This window comes from Pollicipes pollicipes, unplaced genomic scaffold (genome assembly GCF_011947565.3).
Source record: "Pollicipes pollicipes isolate AB1234 unplaced genomic scaffold, Ppol_2.1 Scaffold_7231;HRSCAF=8579_pilon_pilon_pilon, whole genome shotgun sequence".
Lineage (NCBI taxonomy): Eukaryota > Metazoa > Arthropoda > Thecostraca > Pollicipedomorpha > Pollicipedidae > Pollicipes > Pollicipes pollicipes.
The window spans coordinates 13,641,049-13,659,415 of record NW_023597034.1 but is presented as its reverse complement, the minus strand read 5'-3'; the positions used below and the strand labels follow the sequence as shown (position 1 = coordinate 13,659,415).

At 48.7% G+C, this 18,367-nt stretch overlaps 1 protein-coding gene across 2 annotated transcripts; it reads left to right on the top strand.

Moving 5' to 3' along the window:
* Window positions 1-7,800: 7,800 nt before the first annotated feature.
* On the top strand, window positions 7,801-15,875 carry LOC119109221 (heterogeneous nuclear ribonucleoprotein A1, A2/B1 homolog). Of its 2 annotated transcripts, XM_037232814.1 has the most exons (8): window positions 7,801-7,884; window positions 10,944-11,089; window positions 11,313-11,532; window positions 12,183-12,294; window positions 12,524-12,985; window positions 13,520-13,690; window positions 14,346-14,404; window positions 15,725-15,875. In XM_037232814.1, exons 1-7 carry the CDS (start codon window positions 7,879-7,881, stop codon window positions 14,369-14,371), a joined length of 1,143 nt encoding a protein of 380 aa, XP_037088709.1. In that variant the 5' UTR covers window positions 7,801-7,878; the 3' UTR covers window positions 14,372-14,404; window positions 15,725-15,875. The 2 variants fall into 2 exon arrangements, with proteins under 2 accessions (XP_037088709.1, XP_037088708.1); XM_037232813.1 differs by lacking the exon at window positions 15,725-15,875 and having other exon boundaries at window positions 14,346-14,893.
* The last annotated feature ends 2,492 nt before the right edge of the window (window positions 15,876-18,367 follow it).

The following is an 18,367-nucleotide window of genomic DNA, read 5'->3' as shown; positions in this document are numbered from 1 at the left end:
AAGTCAGCTAATGGCAGCCCGCTAGAACTGCCCGATAACCTACAACCACTCATTCAGTGTTAGTAAGGGTTGTAAAGTCACACAAGTCGAGGGGCAATGAACTGGTCATTTTCGCGCTGAGTTTTGAGCTGGATGCCCAGGGAGTCCACCCAGCTAAGGGAAGCTTGTTGCTGGGAGAACTCCCGGAGTCCACCGCCATAAATTTCGGTACAAGTGTACGAAAATTGCTATATCAGAACGTGACTATGGAGCATGAAGGAGGTTAAGTGTGGAGTGAGCTACCTATGTGCAGGGCACAAAATACAACATCCCCGAATATGTTGCTCAGGTTAGTAGGTATTCACGAAATGCTTGCAGATGATGTTCTTAACGATGGTTTTTTGATCCAGGGATATCAGATATTCTTGAAAAATATGAAATCATAATATAGCTCTACAGCTTAGGGCCAAGGCAAGATGTTGTAAATAGTCTATAATTACGATTATAGAAAGGGTGATCTAAATGTTTTACACGCCTCATATCCACTCAACTTTTTTCGTAGACCTTGTACACTGAATCGAATGATGCAGGAAGCCGTGAAGTTAGAACCTTGTGCATCAGAATTTAAGTGTTGTAGAGCAGATGTCACGCTGTTTTATCAATTAAGTACCGAATCCTACTCATTATTCTAATATTTCTGCTTAATGTGCTTGCGACAAAATTAATGTGAGGCGTAAATCTAACAGACTTGCCAATGAGCGCACCAATGTATTTTATTTCCTTTTTCTCTCTTACATTTTGCGTCAATTTTGACTTTGACCTTTATGCAATCATCCCATTTCAATTTTTCAACGAATCATGCAATGCATTGCGTAATTGGTCACATAGTTTCCTCTGTAAATTCAACTCTGACGTGTTACCGAGATGGCATGAGCCTGTTTGTATCTTTGTTAGGTGTGACGTGAAACAAAGCCGATATGTGCGCCATACGTGAACTCATCTCCCAACAAATACTTCGTTGATATTTTTAAGTGTGTGTGTGTGGTCACGCATGACACGTATCAGTCAGTGACCTGACGTTTGCCAGTGATTACGGGTCGTTGAAGCTGGTCAACAATATATCATTTAGATGGTCCCTTTGAACAGACACTTCCTTTTAAAGAGAAACCTATGAGTGCATAATTAAATACACCAAAAACATCTGAGACCACGAGCAACAACAGCTTTTGTTTTGGAGTCTTCATATCCTTTAGGCCAGCAATAATTCTATAAACAGAAAAAGGCTGGTACTGGCTGCACACTCGCACCAGATTAACGCACAGGTGCGCCAGGACTAGACAAAGAAATCGCTCGTTTGCAGCCGGCTTGTTCAGTTGCCAGGAAAATATATTTCTGGAAACTTTGACATATTTTATGACAGGTCGTAAAACTGAGTCGCGGCTGAATCTTCGCAGCAAGTGACCGAGTGGGCCGAACTGGTCGCACCAGCGGTGCCGGCTGGCAGCGGTGTCGGTTTGTTTGACCACAGATGCCGAAGCCTCAGATCCCAGCTCTCCCAATGCGCAGGATCAATGTATGCCATTTTAAGATTCAGGGGTGTTTGCGGCATGAAAAGACGGGTCTGCTCGACGCACGCGTGCGGAGTGTCCGAGGGAAGTACTGAGCGAATGACTATAGTAATGCAATATGCAATAATTACTGTACTTTGCAACATGCAAGATAATGCATGCACAGGACAATTTCGGTGTCAGAAATGCATCAGGGTCGATTAGCGCACCTGCTGCTATTGTTTTGAGGTACCTGTTTGTGTCCTCGCCCAGTGAGGCGATCAGTCTGCTGACCGGCCATCATACGTGCCGAAAGCGCACTTTCAGTTATACATGCAACTGAACGGCCCTTCTCCCGAACATGAGGCGATGCTGATAGTGCTTTTCCCGGGCCGTTTAAGTCGTGTCAAATGCAACCCAGAGGTTTCACTCGTACAACGCCAGATGTGCGCTACATACATCCGTACTTTGAAGGATGAACTGTTACCAGAGCCTTTGAGTAACATTCGACTCAATGGTAGCCAACGTAGCTGGAGTGGCAATATTTCAATCTGCTTTGATATCGTGCGTACAAAACGGAGAACCCAGTATGCAAAAACTACACTGCTTTTCAGATGGATGCTCAGGGCAGTGTAACACTGATCTGACTTTACAAGTGTTTGTTGTGAGATTGCTCTTTGGCTTTCATGTGAGTTGATATTTCTTGGCTATCATGGCACAAAAGCATGTGACGGCATTGGTACGCCTGCTAAGCGAGCAAGATAATGTGCTTGATTTCAACCGCCGATGAAACACTATGCGCCTGTCCCACGAACTTACTTCAAGCCATTTGATGAAAATGTCAGTGCAACGATGGACCTTTTACGTCGTTCCAAAGTACACCACCGAAGATGGCAGAATAATCGGACACACGATTGCGCAGTGTTCGGCTCGCGAAAGGCATTTAAACGTTCCACCGCGTTAGTGCTCGTGAAAGTCTAAAACGAAGTAGCTTACTGGTTAACGACATATCGACGGGACATAGCGCGTACAGCGCGTGCAACTGCCGCCAATGACTGCGTATGTTTCAGCTTCAGGTGCTTACGAAGCCTCCACGTGACCTTGTGCGCCCAATACACGCAGAGATTTCCTAAATTTGTGTGCTATGAAAAATGCACCTAAATAAAATGCAACTTAAACGCACGCCGGTTTAACCACAAGACGTTCGCGCTGAAGAACATCTGTAAAGATAACCACATCAACAAACTTTTCAACACTGACCGAAAACACACAACATCGCCAGAGCACCTCAACAGTTCATTTCATCAGATGATAGTCTGATCTGCAATCTTGCATATCACACTCCCAACAATATTTGGAGAACATAAATGACCTCACTTCATGACCTTTGGTGACAAATCACAAGGTCAGAGTTACAAAGAAAACTGTATCCAATTACCTACCAAGGAGTCAAGCAAGGGAACAAAGTGATCATGCTCATTATTAACACATGCTACAAATCATCTGCTTTCAACTGTTATGCTGGTTTGATTAGATTTAAGTCACTCTTACACAAATGTAATTCATTTTAAGGTCTAACCTTCCAATGGCCTGCAAAGCTAGGTAGAATATTTTAGCTACCAGGAATGAATCACATGAGTGTTTTGGAGTGCACTGCAAGTGACAGCAATGTAGTGATCAACATGTCCGCATTAGGAACCACATGTCTGGGAAACCTAAGATGGCAAGTTTGATCGCTCATGGTGCTCACCCTTCCCACCATGGTGAGAGGCAGGCAACCGCCTTATACCCTCAACAGCTGAGATGTCACAAAGCCCCACTGATGATGAAAAGGACAGCAGGTCAGGCCAAAAATAAATGACCTTTGACACATCAAGTATATATGTATTTATATATATCCCAGATCAATGCTCATGATCTTTTATATCATTGAGCTGAAACCCCTCAACAAAAAGGACAATCATTTTCAGCACAAGGACATCAGTTCAAACACAGTGGCTCACATTAAATAGGATCAAACAGCATGGAAACCATTTTACTTACTCAGAGTATCCTTTCCATTTCAACAGGTACTCCAACTTTCCATTCCGGATCCTTTTGGAAAGTACTTTCTCAACAGAGTACTCCTCCTCCTCTTCGGCACCTTCATCTGCATCAGAAGCCTTAACCTCCTTCAGATCCTTTGCCTCCTCAGTCATGTTCTCCTTTATTGTTAAAACTGCAACAAATTGTTGCATCAAAAAGGGCGCAATGATCATAAAGCTGAATTCAACAGCTCTGTTCATATCTCCTGCAGTCAACATGGTCATGGCTGATGGAGAGTGACAGCACCCTTGGCTTGCATATCATAAAAGGCATGTCTGCCGTTAACACTTGTGTACCTTCACAAACACCAACATGGTGTATTTACTACAAACATGGGGTCTGTGTATGTCTTTTCCCTCTTGTGGAACAAAACCATCTAGTTAAACTTCTGGCTGCTAGTTGGACTCACATACCTCATGCCTCTTCACATCATATTTACAACTGACGCTGTGAATAGCTCCAAGAATGCTGACTTTCAATTACAGGAAGCATGCCACATTAACTATGAGCATCCTCTGAAGTCAGTGTTTGCTGTCTAGCCATTGCATAAGTGTTACATCTTCTGTGATGTTTCAAGCCATCACATACCGTGAGACAACACATCATACAAAACAAAACACACTGATCGTGAAACATTCATTTGCAGAAATAATGGACAAGGTGAACATTTTGTACACTTCCAAGATCCTGAGAAACACAACACTTTTCAAAGTTTGGTAGAATAACATGGATATTATTGCTCCCATGTTGAACAGAAGTCCACCCACCCCACATGCAGTTCATCCTTACATAGTTGCCAAGATGGAAACTCCTTAATCTGGTTACAGTTATCTGTTGAAGATTGCTAGTGTTACCTATTGCTACATTTGAACACCCAGTGATCCTGGATATCAGCATAATGTTTCTGAACACTGAGTTCAAGTCGATAGGATGCAGATATGAATGATGAGAATATGTGAGCTGACTATATGTGAATGGGACTGTGCAATATAGGTTGCAACTGTAGTCATGAATGAGCCATACATGCTTGCAAAATGTTGCAATGTGCATACATACCAATGACATTGAGCTTGCTGGCTAGCATTAATGTTGTGTTGTTCATGTAATGTTGTGTTAAGTTGATGGTCTGATTATTTCACCTTCATATAAATGCACATCATACATCCCAACATAGCACACAGATATAAATGGAGCATAATTATTTCTGGCATGCATGTGCTGGCAGACAGGCCATTGATGCTCATGCCTTGACCTTTCACAATCCTAGTTCCTAAAACCCAAAGAATGATCAAGGTGTGCATTGGAAAATACTTTTGCAGACACCTCACACTCAGATTTAAAGCCAGGCAAGAGCTCACCAACTCCCATGGCTTTATCATTCCTCACAGGATAAAACACATCTGTGAAACTAAGCTATGCTGTACATGATGCACAAGTCAACCCTACATAATCTTGGGGATGGATGGTGTTGACAATGCATCTTCACTTGAAAAGGGGGGGAGGGGGGGGGGGGTCAATATTCCACATGAAGAAACAGCCTCAGGTGAAGAGAGTGCAAAATGAGGGAACTGACTTGATGTGTGCACACATAGTGAAACTGATACCCACACAGCTATATCCAAGGAAAAATTATAGACAATGTGATGTGTCTTGTGTAACATACATGACAGGGAGTACCTAGAGGATTGACTTCCAGATCTGGTGCATAGCAAGAGAGGGAGTACTCAGAGGATCAACTTCCAGATCTGGTGCATAGCAAGAGAGGAGAGTACCCAGAGGATCAACTTCCAGATCTGGTGCATGGCAAGAGAGGGAGTACCCAGAGGATCAACTTCTAGATCTGGTGCATAGCAAGACAGAGTGCCCAGAGGATTGACTTCCAGATCTGGTGCATAGCAAGAGAGGGAGTACCTATAGGATTGACTTCCAGATCTGGTGCATAGCAAGAGAGGGAGTACTGAGGATTGACTTCCAGATCTGGTGCATAGCAAGGGAGGGAGTACCCAGAGGATTGACTTCCAGATATGATGTATGGGAAGACAGGCATGTTCAGAGGACAACTTCCAGATCTGATGCACAGGTAGGTGGGGAGTACCCAGAGGATTGACATCCAGATCTGATGCACAACTGGACAGACATACCAATGTGACTGACTTCCCAGACTGATTCATAGCCAGGCAGGTGTACCCAGAAGATTGACATCCCAAACTGATGCATAGCTGGACAGGTGTATCCAGAGAACTGACATCCAGAACTGATGCACAGCTGGACAGGTGTATCCGGAGGACTGACATCCAGAACTGATGCACAGCTGGATGGGTGTACCCAGAGGAATTATATCTAGAAATGATGCATAGTTGGGCAGCTGTATGCACAGGATTGACATCCAGACCTGATGCATAGCTGGACAGCTGTACCCACAGGATTGACATCCAGCACTGAGGCATAGCTGGATGGTCACACCCAGCAGATGACATCCAGAACTGATCCATAGCTGGACAGCTGTATGCACAGGATTGACATCCAGAACTGATCCATAGCTGAACAGGTGTACCTACAGGATTGACATCCAGACCTGATACATAGTTAGACAGTTGTACCTACAGGATTGACATCCAGCACTGATGAATAGCTAGATAGGTGTACCCAGAAGATTGACTTCCAAAACTAATGCAAAGCCAGACACTTAAACCCAGAAGATTGGCTTCCAGAACTATTGCAAAGACTGACAGGTGCTCCCAAAGGATTAACATGCATTATGTTCTCCAAATACTGATGCTTATTATTCCCTGGATAAATGTTCAATCTGCATCATCTCAACTGCAAAAAAACATCGCCAACAATTCTGAGCAGCACTTTTATATACACCTGAATTTAAGGCAACAAACTGACTATCAAAGTAAAAAGCTCTCCCATAGAACTTAATGGCAAGCTTATTACACAGCATAATGCACCAATAAATATATCCATTAATCACACCAACCAAGCTTTGGCACCTATCTGTTCCATTGGTTTGTGCTGTTGGTCCCAAAATGTTTCCTTCAGCTTACCTCCACTCTACTTGAAAGAACCAATGGCTATTTTAATTTCTTAGCATCACTGTAAGCAATGGCTAAACACAAGAAATATCAAGTACATGTCTACTTTCAGTAATTAGTACCTAACAAGTTAAGCAGCAAATTTGTGGCTTGAGGTATATGACCTACAAAATTACAATATCCAAGAAGATTCCAAATATAGTTTTGAGCCACCATGCAAAACCAAATTTGTGGCTGCTACATACCTCTGCCTATCACACCAAAGAAACTAAACCTGAATGTCATACCCCGCCACACCAGTGGTGGAAAAAATACCTAAAGCATGATAAAATGCAAGACCAACGGACCCGGTGCCAGCACAAGCGATGTAGACAAACTCGACGCCTTCCACAATGACAGGTTAACCATTGTTGCTACCTATACTTAATTAACATGACAATATCAACACACTCTATTCCCTCGAACACAACTGGGAATTAAACCTACGACAACCACAGAGCTGCCAATTTGCACAATATCTTGGCCTACGGGTGCACGGCATCCAAAAAGACGATTTTCGTAGGTATGTAGTTAAACCCTAACACCACATTCCCCATGACCAGAAATATCGAGTTCTCCAAAAGAAACCCCCTTCCAATGATAGCAACGCAAGTGAAGAAAATAAAAAGATCCATCCGAAAGCACCACCACACCGTCGCCATAATTCCATTACAACGCCGACCTATCCAACCAACGCAACAAACCCCGGCGACCGCGCTCCCCCGGTCAATGGCGGGCGAATATGTGTTGCTTCTAAATTCAAAATGACACGAATTTATTTTGGCATGTTTGCTAAACAGGACTGTGTGAAATTACTAACTTAAATTTGAAAATTTAGAGTAGAGTAATAGCTCAAAATTTGCCTCATAGTATTGGATTAAGTCTAATTTTGACGCCACAGTTGAAGTAAAGTTTTAGTTGGAATAAGCGATAAGGCTGTTTTTCGCCCAAAAACTCACTGTTGTATCATTTAGCCATTTTGATTTTTAAAAATTAGCTGTTTTTTATTGAATTTTAACAAATTTTCTGCAAGTAAAAGACTTTACTAGGTTCCTTACACTATAAGACTCGTTTTTTAGGGTCATATCTTTTAGGAGCAACGGGCACGTTAACGTCAGTCTCCATTTTGAGTTCAGCGTGGTGTCTGCGGGTTGGGTTCTGTAGAGTATCGGTTGATTGTAGAAGTAAAGATGCCGGTGAGTAACGAGCTGAGTACGTTTAGATTGTGTCTGTGTAATCATGCGATCGAGGATGACTGGACTCGAAAGCTAAGGAGACTTCCAGCTAGAACTCACGTTCCTCATAACTCGTTCAGCACGCGAGCCATCGACGGTTGGAACGCTCTTTCACATGATTGTACCGTCAGTCATACTTGAACAGTTAAAGCCTAGGCTTGCCATGCGCGGGGCGGACATCATCATGACATTCCACACTGAATCTATCCATAACTTGTTAATGGTATCGGGATCGGGAGCTTGAAGGTCAATACTAACAAACTTTCAAATAATAATGGCAATGTGTATACACCTTCCCGCATGGAGGGCGGCTGCGCACCAGCTGTATCTGAAACTTGGGTCAGGGTATACATTGCTACCTCATGGTAAGAAAGAGCGTCGTACATCAATTGCCGTTTTTAGGCGTAACATCATAATTAATAATAAAACAGGTCATCCAAGCTGCTACCTTGGAATTTAAATAACTATGATAGCAAACATCCAAGTGCAGACACACAGTAATCACGACCCTGGTGACATTTCGACAGGTGATCACAACATTACTACCATTACTGCATGATCACATTACTGTGCATCAAGAACCATAAAAATGTATGAGGCCAAGGTAGCAAGAATGCAACAAAATTTGTGTCTTGTGTATGCAAGCAGTCCTCCATATTGTTTGTAGATTGGTCAAAATGATGGGGAAATATGATGTTTTTGTGTGGGAATGAAAAGTAAAGTGAGAATATGGTGGCTAAACAAAACTTCTTAATGTGGTGCATATATATGGCATGGGACATGGATGTGAATGGGACACTGGGTTGAAGGGGATAGGGTGGGGGTTAGGCTAGGCTAGGTTAGGTTGGGTTAGTTTAGGCTAGTTCAGGCTGTGTTCTGGACCATTCTGGCCTGTCTGTTTCATTAACGCACCTGGCCACGATAATAAATGTTTTTCATTGCATTATTATTGTTACCTTGGTCCTGTAATTTGTTATAGTTCTTGATAAGCAGAAATATTGTAATTACGCAACGGCAATGCGGAAACGGTGCTGGGTGTCGAGGTGGTGGGGCGCATGCGGCGCTCGGGATCTCCCTGTCGTAAATATTAAAATTTTAAGGTAGTAGCATGAATCGACCTGGTTTAAGGTTATTTACAATATGTTTTGCCTTAAACACAAATGGTATGCAATGATTTTTCTAGCATTAGGTAGCAATGTATATCTACATGGGAAAGATTGTGTGTGATGTAGTAGAACCATTCTGCTGAAACCTGCAAACAGTATCTCATTTGGTCATACGAGTGGCAGATGGTGCTGTCAAAATGTCATGAACAGCATGCCTCCATCGCACGTTCCTCACATAGAGCAATTTTCTTTTTGTTACCAGTGTATGTTTGTGGAGAACAAAATGTCTTGGGGCTAAAAACACCAAGCAACAACCCCAACAACAACAACAAACTCCAAGTTTTAGATGCTGGTTGGCTCTGCTTAAGTTTCAAATAGATTTCCTTTAGAAATGCTGTGAGAGAATTTAGGTTATACTTCAGAAATTCATTAGTGTGGCCTTCAATTGAGCCATCATTGAGGCATACGCAAACCTCCAGATGACAAAAAAGTACTATACTCTTGATGTGTGTGGCATGGCAATGCCAGTCGGACATCGTCAGGTTTTTAAAATGTGTTAAGGCTGCTACCACCTTGTTCCGGCCAGCAAAATGTGGCATGTGGCAGGTTGTGCCAGGATCTTATTGGGGCTGGGGCTCAGGGCAAGAATTTATAGTAAGGCAGGTTTTGGAAAGTTTTGAGCTGGAATTTAATTTGGATGGCTCACATGTCTGTTTGGGGGAAGGAGGGTCCATCCATGACCAGTCTGCAAAACATGGCAGATTTCAACAATATTTTATTGAAGCAGTGTTGTGAATTTAAGCAGTAGTTTTTGAAAGTTTTGGGACAGGAACTCCTTGATTGGGGTAGCCCACATGTTGTGGGGGCAGCCCATGGCCAGTCTGCAGATCATGCAGAGTTGATGTATTTCATTGGGGCAGGGTAGAGGGAAGAGTTTGTGGGGCAGGCTTTGGAATGTTTGGGCAGGAATTCCTTAATTAGGGTGGCTCATGATTTTCTGGGGTAGCCTGAGGTATACTGGGCAGGTATTTGATTGGGAAAAAGATTGGATGGGCCTTATTATATGCACAGTGGTACATGATCAGCTGGTGGTCATGCCACTTGTGCATTGGTTGATGCAAACTGTGGGTGACTGACATTTTGGAGATCATCAGTAAGATCTCAGTCTGCTTATTTGGGGCAGCTTGCTGCCCCATCTGGGGTTCTCACAAATATCTGTTGACCAGTCTGCTGCATTTTAGCATTTTGCAGATTGGACCATTTGGGATCAAAAGAGACTGGGCCAAACTGGACACTGGTCTTGCCTGGCCCTGTTCTGACCCATCTAGTTCCTGTAGGGTCTAGGTCCTGTAGGTCATATCCACTCTGTCAGCTTTTAAGTTCCATATTCTGTATTGGTTTTGGTTTGTTTTGTTTTGCAGTCCAATCTTTTTCTGGTCACACTCAATCCTATGATCCTGTCTGGTCCCATTTGGTCCCATCCAGTGAAGTCGGGCCTGACCAAACATCCCTTTCCATCCACTTTTATGTGGACCTGTAAGGAGGTGTATGGTTCTGTCTGGTCCCATCCAATTCAGTTTGCAACCATCAGGCCCCATCTGGTCTCATCTGGTCCAGGCCATGAGGCTGATATGTACAGATTGTGAACATAGTCAAGTGTGTCATTAAAGGTTACAAATGCAATGGGAAGTGTCCAGTTGCCATCCTTTGAGTAGCTGGGCAGAGAAGTGCACCACAGCTGGGTCTGGATGCCAGTCATTTGTTTGCAATCTGACCAGAGAATCATGATCTAAACAATATAAACTCAACTGCTTTTTGGCTGCCTCTGAGTGACTGAGTGGCCAAATATTGGAACACTGCCTGGGATATAGAACACACTGCACCCCAACAACAGCTATAATTCCTTTTTGGCAGGGTGTTGGCAAGGAGGCAGAGCAGCAGAGAAAGCTCTTCATCGGAGGCCTCGACTACAGAACAACTGACGACGGCCTCAAGGCCTTTTATGAGCAATGGGGCAAAATTGTGGATGTTATCGTCATGAAGGATCCCAAGACTAGACGGTATGTGTTTAATGTCAGGACTACTAACCTTACTGTTTGGGTGCTACCAGCTGTCCGATAAGTCTGTTGTATGTATTGGACTGTTGTCAATTGCCTATTTAACTGAGCTGTAGTTTTGATGAGGCATTCTTGTAATGCCAGTCAGCAACCTCCTAACCAAACAGGCATTGTGCAAAATCTGCAGTTTTACCGCGATCAACGTTCATTGTGCGGTACTTTGAAGGTCTCGCGGGTTTGGCTTCATCACGTACGAAGACCCGGCCATGGTGGACGAAGCGATGGCCAACCGGCCACACGTGATCGACGGCCGCGAGGTGGAGGCCAAGCGGGCCGTGCCGCGGGACGATTCAGGCCGCCTCGAGAACAACGTCACCGTGAAGAAGATCTTCATCGGAGGCATTAAGGAGGACGTGCAGGAGGACAACCTGCAGCAGTACTTCGGGGTGAGCTTTGCCGTCACGTCACCGTGCGTTGGGTAGGCCTAGTCATACGTCTGTGCTGGTTCTTGCTGGGGTGTCAGCTGTACACTGGTTAAGCTGGGCGTCCGGGAAATCGGAGGCGAAACTAGAGGTGGGTGGTTCGATTCCCTGGCGATGTTCGCCCCAAGATGCGGACAATGTCACATAACCTCAGCAGCTGATGCGCCAAAAACTTCTAATGGCACATGGTTCTTGCAGGTGTCTAACCTGGGTGGTGTGGGGCTGTCGCTGATATTCAGAGTCCTTGCGTAGTTTGTTGATCTTGGGCGTAAGGGTGTAGCTTCCTTCTCAGTTGAGAGGTGTCTCGGCCCCGCCCGCCCCCCCCCCCCCCCTCCCTCCAACATGTTCTTCAATCGCAAAACAGTGGGAATAAACTGGACCAAATCAGGCGGGGAGGCGTTTTTGGGTGCACTTTAAGGGAAGGCTTGACTATTCTTCACCGCTCCCCCCCCCCCCCCCCCCACTCTCCCAAAACCCATTTTGTAAAACTGCTCGCCCTGCTCTGTATGTGTACATCTGTCTAGTTTATAGAGGCATCCTGTGCAATAGGACCGATTTCGGTTATGTTACTGGGTATTGATAAACCGCAACTTGCTGTGTTCGCCACTTTGCAGGAGTATGGTGAAATTGTTTCCGTGAGCATGCCTATTGACAAGAACACCGGCAAGATGCGCGGGTTCGCATTCATCGAGTTTAAGGACTACGACTCTGTTGACAAGATCGTATGTAAGTAACGGACTTTTATCAGGTTATAGAATGCTCGAAATAGTTCTTGGGAGATGATCAATGCTGACATCTTTATTACTTGTGTTTGCGGATCTGTAGACGTCAGTCATATGAGACCGCAGAGAATGACCGGTGTCTTGAAGCGCTGGGAATATTGGGGGTGTACGGGCGTCCTGTCGTCACCCACTGGTGGGCGGCTCCGCGATGACACTTGTTCTGTGGTCGACAGTGAAGAAGAACCATGAGCTGCTGGGCAAGTTCGTGGATGTGAAGAAGGCGCTGAGCAAGGCGGAGATGGCCGAACTGGGCGGTGGCGGCCGCGGTGGTCGCGGCGGCTACCGTGGTGGACGCGGCGGCGGAGCCGGGCCGTGGGGTGAAGGTGGCCGCGGTGGCGGCGGCGGACGCAGCTGGGGCCACCAGAACAGCCCGTGGGACAACTCCGGCGGCCAGTGGGGCAACAGCGGCGGCTACGGCGGCGGCGGTGGAGGATACGGAGGCGGCGGCTACGGCGGCGGGAGCGGCGGCGGCTATGGCGGTGGCGGCGGCGGCTATGGCGGTAGCGGCGGCAGCTACGGAGGTGGCGGCGGCTACGGAGGTGGCGGAGGCTACCAGGGTGGTCAGGGTGGCGGTGGTGGCTACGGAGGCGGTTACAATAGTGGCGGTGGCGGCGGCGGATACGACTACAATGGCGGTAAGTAGCAGCCGCGACATTCCAAGCTGTGTTTGTCCGGTATCACAACTTTACCTTGTTCCAACAACCTAGCAGTAGCCAATAGGGTCAGGACCCTTTCAACTGTATTCTTGCTACCTACCTTGTTCGCCGCTTCAAGTTTCTATCAAACAAGCACCTCATTGAATACATGCAGACCAAACTACCCACGTAGAGCATAACCTGCGCCCCCCCCCCCCCTCCCCAAGCGGTGCACACGGCGGCAGGACGAGCGGCGGCTCTCATTAATGAGCTGCCCGTGGATGTTCGACGACTGAATTCAACAAGTTTAAGCGTGTTGCCAAGTCCTTTTCGTGCGACAGGGTAGCCTCACTCTGTGAATGCGTGCATGCGTCTATTTGTTTATCCCTTGCCACTTTCTTTTTTTACGAGCTGCACATACATATATCTCTCGGACTGATGACACCTAAAAGCCACGTATGTATATGGAGCGTCAGCTGATGTCAAATACAACATGTTTCCCACACGGTCATGAACGGACCTATCTCCACGCAGGTGGCGGCGGCGGCGGCAGCTGGGGCGGCGGCGGCGGCGGCGGCTACGGCGGCCAGCCGTATGGTGGCGGCGGTGGCGGTGGCCCGATGAAGAGCTTTAACCAGACGCCCCGTTCGTCGCCCTACAATTCCGCACAGCGCGGCGGCGGCGGCGGCGGCGGATACGGCGGTGGTGAGCGCGAACGTCATCGGGACATCAGCTGTGAATAGGCCAGGGGAATCCGCCATCAGTCATGTCTCGTGGAGCATCGTTTATGGAAGAATGTACACGATCTCACTTCCAGCTTTTCATGCTAATGTCTCACCATGCAGTGCTCCTAAAAGATCATCGCTACTACAAAACTAGAAACGCTAGTGACATGGTTTTTTGTATGGAAACGTATTGTGACTGCCTTACGACATCGATAATTTCGGCGCGATTATACGGTATGTCTGAGATGTACAAGAGCTGAAATTACACATGCCAGAAAATTGTGGGGGGGGGGGGGGGGGAGGACAAGAGACGGTCGCATTTCTCATTTGTCTTTTTCTCCAAGTGCATTGTGATACAGTTAATCTTCTGCTATGCTGCTCATCAGTGACATCAGTGTTTGTATGTGTGCCCTTTAAATTGTCTTTTATGTCGTACTCTTTGCTGCGTCAAGTCGGCACCCTCGGCGCTGTGTCAAACGATGGGACTGGCGCACTTCGCCGAATTATTTCGTTTAGTCTAGTATGGGTTCTAGTAGTTCGGACACCAACAAGCGAACGCCGTGCCGGACTTTGAACACTCATGGAAGGTGGCTGCTGGCGACGGACGGGCTGACCGAGACTGGGCTGTGTTGCAGGCCAGGGAGGGTACAACCGATTCTGAGCCGCGCCGCCACCACCGCCCGCCCGCCGTCGCGTAAGTGGCCACCGGGGACGGGGCCACGACAGGGCTCCAGCCCACCCCGTGCGGCGGCCGGGCGGCACCTCTGTGTAACGCCACATGTGACGGCTTCTGCTGCATTTCATAACCGGGCGGCTGGCGCTCGTTGATCGGTCACGCGGTAATGGACAACAGGAATCGTTGCTCATTCTGATTTTGCTTTGCTTTGTGTCGGAAGCTGATCAGAGGCCACTCGTGTCATCGCTGTGTAACCAGTATGCTCTGTCTGTTTTAGGTGGGGTTATTTGTATTTGGTTGTCAGGAGAAGGGAGGAGCCTAGGTAGCCGCTAGGAGGCCGGGAGGCTAGCGATAGGGCGCGCCCCGCCCCGTGGCCCGGTCGCGCGGTTCGAGTGCTCTCACAGTGGAGCGGCGCGCGCCGGCCGCTGTCCGGCAGGACGGCGCGTGCGCGCGCCCGGCCGGCCGCCGCTCCTGTACAAACTGTCAGAATACACGACGATCACTAAGTGTAGGGTGTTTTCTGTAATGCAGGCATATATGGTTCCACTAGCTGATGCCGTGTGCGTGGACCTGGTTGTCACGCTGTCAGACAGGAGCAGGCTAGTTTGAGAGCTGGCGATAGTGGCACGCTCTAGAGAAGAGGCGACCTAGGTGACCGCAGAGTCGACGCCCAGAGCAGGCAGGCAGGCAACAACAGAGAACAGATGTAGGAGCTGTTGCTACCTTGAGATGACTAGGTAGGCTAGGTAGGTGGATTAAGGTAAATCAATGGTTAAAGCGTTGGTTCTTGATAGTGAAAGGTGCTGATTGGGCTTATGACAATGCTACCACAAAGTTACGTGTTCCAGATTCCGATCGGATTATATCGTGATGAAACCAAAGCTTTACTTTTGTCAATATAAAATTGACATCCCATCTGTGGCCGACCGTTGTCCATATACCAAATTGCATCTGTAACGTAGCATGTTTGTTTTCTGGACTTCACCGCTAAATTCAATTCAACTGATTCACTGCATTTCATGGACCCCAGCACTGCATGAGTGTAAAGATTGCGCGCATCGTAATGACTGTTCCAGGTGTTTGCACGAGTCATGATATTTGGGTTGAATGCTTGAGGACGTGCTTACGTGTGGAATTACTTGCGTTGTCGCCCATCAACCCAAATCAAACCAGGAAGCGTGCGTTGTTTGAGCCTGAAGCATATGCAGGCGAGCCATTAGCAGCCGGTGTATACTGGGCACGCACCCTGCTGTTTCATGCAACGGCTGCCAGGGCACCTCCGCCGCGTGATGTCACGTACTGCTTCCACGGCGTCCGATAACAGGCTGTGTTTTGCAGGCGAGCGGACGGCGATGATCTGCATTCACCCAGATCCAGTACAAAGTGAACGCGCTGTCGGGGTGTGACGCTCCCAAACGCTGTCGGGGTGTGGCGCTCCCAAACCGATCTGTGATATCTGCGTGCAATACACTCGTCACTAATGTCTTTTTCCATGGATGTTGGCAAGGCGGTAAACAAAGGATTGCGAACGACGTGACTGACGAGGTAACATCTAGGTGTTGCATCTGGCGTTGGACCAGCGCAGCCAGAACAGCACTGAAGTGGATGAAACAGGTTTTTGGGGTTGGAGGAGCGGGGAACCGAGGGGATTTTTGCTGGGTGCCTATGAAACGTTTTGCGATTAAGGCTCACTTGCCCAAAAATCTGCATTGTGGTTGGCTGCTCCGTTGCCTCTCCCTCGCTTCGGTCGTCCTTGGTTCAGACAACGGATGAGGCCCCCAACAATGTTCAGTTGGGTACTGGGCCTTCGAGCGCCTCGACTACGCCGATAAATGGTGCCCACGATATTCCCGCAACGTAACCCTCACCCAGCTCATTGCGATAGTACACACACATGCACGCACACGGCATGTAGCAAACCTCGGCAGGCCCTGTGGCTGTCCGTGCCTCTGCTGTTTGGCGGGCTATCTCTTGACACATGATCGGACCTCTCGCGAGTAAATCGCCGTCGTATTTCCATGTTTATGATCCAGTTGGTGCCCTGCCGCGCGCCCCTCGCATCCCAGCACTCGAAAATGACGGCTCGCGATCGAACTGGCCCCACTACCACCGACTGGGACAGCCAGCGGGGCTCACCTCTATCTCACCTGCGGCGGTCGGTGGGCTGTTTCACCTGCAGCTCGCCGCATCCGTTGGTGAGCTGCGGTCGGTGCGAACGCTTCAGCTTCGATCGTGGCAGAAAGCATAAGGGCCGATGCTAGCGGGCGCTCGCTGCGAGCCAGTCAGCCCCATGTCTGTCCTAGTTCTCAAGCAGCGGGCATCACGGAGCGAGTCGGCCGCTCAGAGGTGGCGCACCGGCTCTGTACCGCTTCAGCAGAGGGCCGGAACCGCCGCTGGTGGCGACTTCAGGGAACGGGCGGCCCCTGTGGGCCGGGCAATCCAGATGCCAGGCGGCTCGGCACACGGAGTTGGTAGCCAGACGGCAGCTGTAGAAAGTGTGGCAGGTATTGCTGTTAAGGCAGTTCATGACTGGACTACGTATATGGAGTAAAGTGGCTAAGGCATGGTGTCCTGGCAGTGCGGAGCGGGCGGCAGCGCCACGTTAGCCAGCTGCGCGGTCGGCTGCCCAGCGATAATGACGCTGTAATGACGCACAGCCAGCCGCCTGTCAGAGCCAGGTGTCGGTTAATGACCTGCGAGTCGTTGTGCGGACCCCGTTGCCGGCTGGCCGCCCATTCCCCGCACTGCTGCAGCCATGGCCAGGACCGCCGCGCTGATAGCCTGCCTCGGCTGGCTCCTGCTTTGGGTACGTAGTGGTCCCGCTGAAGTGTCGGGTGCATGCGTACACGCGGCGCTGCCACGGTTTGTTGCTGTAACGGATGCAGATAGGGTGTTCCCGGCGACTGGCGCACGGGGTATGTCAGACACGACAGGAGCTGGTACTGGGCCACTACGCTGACCACTAAGTTATGTGAACATGCGCAGTATGTAAGCGTGCAATTTACGTTCGGGTCCTCGTCTTCGGTGGTTCTCAACGGCATGACAGGCGTCTGCCGGACAATTTGCGAACCACCTGCGCCGACGGTGGTCCGTTCCCTCCTGCCTGAAGGAGCCTGAGTCTGCGCCGACAGTGGTCCGTGCCTTCTTGTCTGAAGGAGCCTGAGTCTGCGCCGACGGTGGTCCGTTCCCTCTTGCCAGAAGGAGCCTGGGCCTGCGCCGACGGTGGCCCCTTCTCTCTTACCTGAAGAAGCCTAACGGCTTCCCGCCGGCTCCTGATCGGGATCCGACGAACGCTTAGAAACGAGCACTCACCATAAAAACTACGGTGCCGTCATAAACGGGTTTAAAGGGCAAAAGAGGTAACGGGGTTGCTCTCTAACGAGGACTCGGTGAGCAGGTCAAGACCAAATCAGTTTATATAGCCGTGCATGGATGCCTTTACATCAGCGTTTGAGGAGTGCGGCGAACCAGGACAGGCAGGCAGTCACCATCTCCACTAAACTATTATACTCATTCACTTCCATCTGCTCCACTACGCCCACGTCTCAATCTGAAGCACCTTAAGCCCTCGACGCAGGAAGTGAACAGCATCAGCACCAGCGCAACATCACCAGCACCAGCGGTACAGTACTGGCGCACTGGCACGGCCGGTCCGTGGCAGCGCGCGGGAGGCTGCAGGCCGCTGGCGATTGGCTGACCTGCGCTGGCCTGCACCCCCAGGGTGTATGTGAGGCGAGTGTGGCTCAAGTGCGCCTGGACTCGGTGGCGTCCGTCGCCTCACGGGCCTTCGTGCGGTCAGATGCCAACCCCGCCGACTACGTGGTCGGCCTCATGTACGGCTCCATGGTGGATTTCTTGTGAGTAGCCCCGCTGCACCGCCTACTACCAATGTAAATATAATGCACCCCGAACACGCCACAGCTAAGATGTTGGGCTTATGTGCACCCGTCAGCCCATTGCGGTCCGAGCCGTTGTATAAGC